The sequence below is a fragment of the Lactuca virosa genome, chromosome 4 (assembly GCF_052849685.1).
Source record: "Lactuca virosa cultivar CGN04683 chromosome 4, Lactuca_virosa_CGN04683_v6, whole genome shotgun sequence".
Classification (NCBI taxonomy): Eukaryota; Viridiplantae; Streptophyta; class Magnoliopsida; order Asterales; family Asteraceae; genus Lactuca; species Lactuca virosa.
Window position 1 is genome coordinate 85,908,205 of NC_136429.1, and position 5,067 is coordinate 85,913,271.

At 34.8% G+C, this 5,067-nt stretch overlaps 1 protein-coding gene across 1 annotated transcript; it reads right to left on the reverse strand.

The window, feature by feature from the left end:
• Nucleotides 1–347: 347 nt before the first annotated feature.
• LOC145109878 (protein RGF1 INDUCIBLE TRANSCRIPTION FACTOR 1-like) lies at nt 348–2,491 on the reverse strand. Its single transcript, XM_079046998.1, has 5 exons — nt 2,336–2,491; nt 2,070–2,255; nt 1,909–1,983; nt 1,626–1,766; nt 348–1,107 (listed from the first exon to the last, which is right to left on the reverse strand). Exons 1-5 carry the CDS (start codon nt 2,336–2,338, stop codon nt 757–759), a joined length of 756 nt encoding a protein of 251 aa, XP_078903124.1. The 5' UTR covers nt 2,339–2,491; the 3' UTR covers nt 348–756.
• Nucleotides 2,492–5,067: the final 2,576 nt, after the last annotated feature.

The window sequence follows — 5,067 nt, forward strand, 5'->3', positions numbered from 1 at the left end:
ACAACTAATCATTTAATATATATATATTTTTTAAAATAATAAAAATTAAACTTAGTATGTTTATTCGAATATAGGTAGCCTTTTGTGGGATCAACCAATCAATAATTGTACAAACTTTAAATTTATTTTACAAAATATAACATTTAAATAACATGTTCTTTAGTAGAAGAAAAAAAAAACAACACCAATAAATCGATACTCGAAACGTCTATATTTAACACAATTATGAATGCTTAAAAAAAACAAATTCATCTCTTATCTTGTAACAGTTATTGATAAACATTTTATTAAAATGCTGCTTATAAACTAATGTTTAGTAGAACTCAGAAAAAAAAAAAGGTAATATATTATCTTTGCTTGAATACGAGGGAGTAAAACTGTAATAAGCCAAAAGGTTTAGGCATAAAAATACGTTACATTGGATACTACGAAGTACGAACCCATATCACAAGAATAGAGAATGAAAAAACCGAGGGGTTGTATGTGAAATATACAAAACTAGAAGTACTTATCTATAAGTTCTATCATTTTACAACTATTTTTAGAAAGCTTTGGAAATAACAATTATGCCCTCACCATTAGTATTTACCAGTCCCCTGGTCCTGGTTACTTTAGTGCAGGCTTCATCAAGTGAACTAAAATACCCTCCGTTGGATTAAAGTCAAATAGATCTTGACCGTTGCTGTATCGGAGGTCCATATCCTAGTCCTACACCCCCTTCCACTCTATCATTTCTACTACTCTGACCGGAATGATTCAATGGAAAGGCGACCGGCGTGGGACACCTTTTCGGCGGTTCCCCAATAATTCCGACGGCTGTGAATTAACTGGGAGACACGCCGCCGCACGAATTGCAGACTTGGAGCTTCTCTTTTTCCTCACAATCTCAGTGGTGGCGGTGGATGCAATTGTCCGGCAGTCGAATCCACCGCCGGGAGCCCCGCAGCTCGCGCTTGACCCAGATGAAGTCCGCAGTGAAATGAACGGTTCAAGAACCGAATCAGGCGTCATTAAACCGTCGTCAAATCCTAGCTCCGGCAACGTGAGCACCTCGCAGTCGTGTAAGTATTCAGACATCATTCCCTCGCTTCTTAGGATATGACTAATCTATATATAACAAAAACAATAAAACAAATATCATTCGAATTTCGATATTTTCTGATAAATTTAAATGCCAATAAATTTCAAATTATAAGGTTGATATATAAGATATATACAGTATAAATAAGTAGAGAGAGCATGAACATTGATCACTATCAGTAAGCAAGAATACGAACAAAAAGAAATACAACTTTTGTCGAAAATAAATTAGGGTTTACATATGCATTGCAGACAGACATACGTACGTGTCTGTATATATATATATATACACACATATATGCGACAAGTTTGGAATTTTCAACACATTTTTCAAATTTGTGAGAAAATAACCCAAGCCCATTTAAGGAAACATTAAAATATCAAACCGCTTCACGTTTTAATTTCAATTACAAAAATGTGACGCATTTAAGGTTCATGTTTACAAATATACCAACATACAATTAATATATATATATATATATATATATATATATATATATATATATATATATATATAGAGAGAGAGAGAGAGAGAGAGAGGAAACCTTGCAGAAGATAGAGCAGAAGAGATATGGGTCTTGCAGAGCTCTGTCACAGCTGATGCAGCCATTGTTTATGTTTCTACATGCTCTAGTTTGAGGCCTTGGATTTAAAAACACAACTTTCGCACTGTTTGTTGTATAAGACTGTAGAGAGAGAGAGAGAGAGAGAGAGAGAGAGAGATTAGACACAAAAAATGAAATAAAATTGATCAATTGAAGAACATGAAAAAGGTGACCAAACAAGAAGACGAAATTTATAATTAAATTGAAGTACATAAACTCTCACCTGAACATAAGAACAATCCATTAATTTCTCAGCATCTCCAACCCTAATAACATCATGATACACATACCTCCTTATCTACGTACACAACCATACATAATTAACATTAAATTCAGAAGAAATGAAGGAATTTATTTCGATTCGTGAATTGTAATTTGAAAAACCTGTAGGAGACGATGAGAGCCATGAGGAGTGAGACAGTGAGGGCAAATACCCTCGCAACAATCAAGACAGAATATGTTTTTCTCGTTCTTTTTTGCATCTTGGTGAATTATGCAAGCATTGTAGAATTTTTCAGAGAGAAGAGATTCGAGCCATGGAGGTAAGTTTGTCGAACATGATGATTCCTCCTGCAAATTATGAGTTGAAAAACATCAGACTTGATGAAATTTTCATTCAAGAAACTGGAAATTAAATTGAAGAAACCCACCATTTTTTCTTCAAGAACAGAAGTCGATAATTGGTAGGGTTTTGATGAAGATGAAGAACAACGAAGGTCTGGCTATGGCTATGGCTATGGCGATGGAGAGATTTTAGAGAGAGAAAGAGAAGCGGCGCCTGCTGCAGAAAAGAAGCTAATATTATGGAGGAGGCCTCTCCAATATTTAAAAAAGGTCTGCCTTTTTGGCTTCTTCTCGTAGACTTGGTGTAGTGTGCGTTTTTATTATTACAGATAAAATTATTTTTAATGCTTATACCGAATATTTTTATGAGTATTAATTAACCTATAAACTTTCCAATTCCCTTTATTAATTTATTTAAGAGATCTCTTTATTTAATACAAGTGACAAGAATCGAACCTAAGACATGATGTTTAAGTGAGACATCAAATCCGTTAAATTGACCACTAGGTCAACCCTAAAATGTTAATCCATAGATTTTTGAGGATGATGTTTAATAAGATCTCTAATAGGACAAAATGAAATTGGTTAAACTAATATGGTGGGATTTGATGATATGGCACTTTAATTCCACGGCTTAGGAAATGATATAATAGTTGAATTAATAAACCAAAAAATATTCAAAAGTTTAACAATTGTTTTGATATTTTGTTGAAATTCGTAGATTTTGTAGTGGAAAATGGAGACGTTTTGTGTCATGCAGTGTAAGGGAGACATTTTGTGTTAATTTGACCAATACTACATGTTTTCTTTATGGGAAATGATACAATTTCTTTTGAAAAGTAATATTTTTTAAACAATATGTTAGAACTATTTATTACTTTATTATATAAAAATCTTGGTATATGTATTTACGTAAACGTAAAAGTTATTACTTTAACAATAATAATAATAATAATAATAATAATAATAATAATTAGTATTGCATTCTATAGAAAATTATTAATCCAGCCTTTTTGCCTAAGAACTTTTTGTTTTAGCCATTAAAAACTACGTTTTGCATGACTATTTTTAGCTATTTGCAAAATTTTAACTATTAATCGAGAAATAATTAGAGATTTTGGCTTGATTAGTTATTGATTCCGTTCTTTATAGATAGACAAAGAAAGTATAAGATGAAAAGTTAAAAAAAATCACAAATTTTGTTTGCCGAACATTCTCTCAACGTCTCGGTCAGTTCGATTCATTTGTTATGCTCAATATTTTCCCATAACTTGGCATGATGTCTTTCCATTCACATAAATACGTATAATACATACAATTGGGCCGCATACATACAATTAGGCTATGAGGTATAATGGGCTACATAATAAACAATATAAAATGCAATACATGAGTACGCTAACAGCCCCCATAGTCGGAACGAGAGGTCTCAAACGGACGTTTAGACTATTTATCTTGGGAGAAAGCCTTTGGTATTCATATTTTTTTTTCAATAGAGTGATTGATTGTATGCATTTTATAACATGATATTAGATTAGACAGTAACCATATATTAGGCTATGAGGAGTATTCATTACCAACCATTAATATGGTGGTGGCGTTTCATCGTCACATCTAACCACTAACTACTATGTATACACATTACTTAAAGACCACTCCATATTATTATTTTTTAGAAAAAATTACAAAAATGGTCTTGTGGTTGACAAAATTCAGTGGCTTTGATCCAAAAAGTTTTAGTGGTGCACTAAAGGTCCAAAATTGGATTTTTTATTGGTTTTGGTCTCTATCAACTTAAAACGACTATTATACCCCTTAGATTTGTTTTTTTATATTTATGGTAATATTTTTAATCAATAAAAAAAAACAACCCACCCACCCACCCCTTACTCTATCTCTATCTGGTTTTGTTCTCCATAACACACACACACACACACACACTTACTTATGAACATACATACTCAATAAAACACATATACATATACTCAAGAACATACCACACCTAGTTGCCACTAATCCACCATCACTATCGACTTCCACCATCGTTTGTCACCATCACCACCGACTGCTACGACCATACACCGCCATCATCCGCCGCCAACCACCACCATCCATCTCCAACCACCATCATCTGTCGCCCACCCACCCACCCTATCTCTCTATCTATCTATCTCTCTCTCTCTCTCTCTCTCTCTCTCTCTCTCTGCATAACAGAAACCCCCCATCTCCCCCACATGTGACAACTAGAAAATTTTGGGCCAAACCAAGTCTAAGGGGTCTTGTGTATAAGTGCATCCATAATGTATATATATGTAACCCCTTGTGTATAAGTGCATCCAGAATTGTCTACACAAGAAGAACCACGCATTTTTAGCTCACATTGTCGATAAGAAGAAGGAAGAAAAGAACATCAACGACATCCCAGAAGTCTGCAACTTCCCCGATGTATTTCCCGAATACCTCCTGGGAGTACCCCCTGAACGACAAGTCAAATTCAGAATCGACTTGATACCCGGAGCCACACCAATCGCCAACTCGCCATACAGGCTAGCTCCTGCGGAGATGCAATAACTTTCCAGTCAAATGAGCGAATTATTGGACAAGGGGTTCATAAGGTCGAGCTTCTCGCCCTGGGGAGCTCCGGACTTATTCGTAAAGAAGAAGGATGGATCGTTCCGCATGTGCATCGATTATCGAGAGCTAAACAAACTCACCGTCAAAAACTGATACCCTCTTCCTCGAATTGACGATCTATTCGACCAACTACAGGGATCGAGTTACTTCTCGAAGATAGATCTAAGATCCGGGTACCACCAGT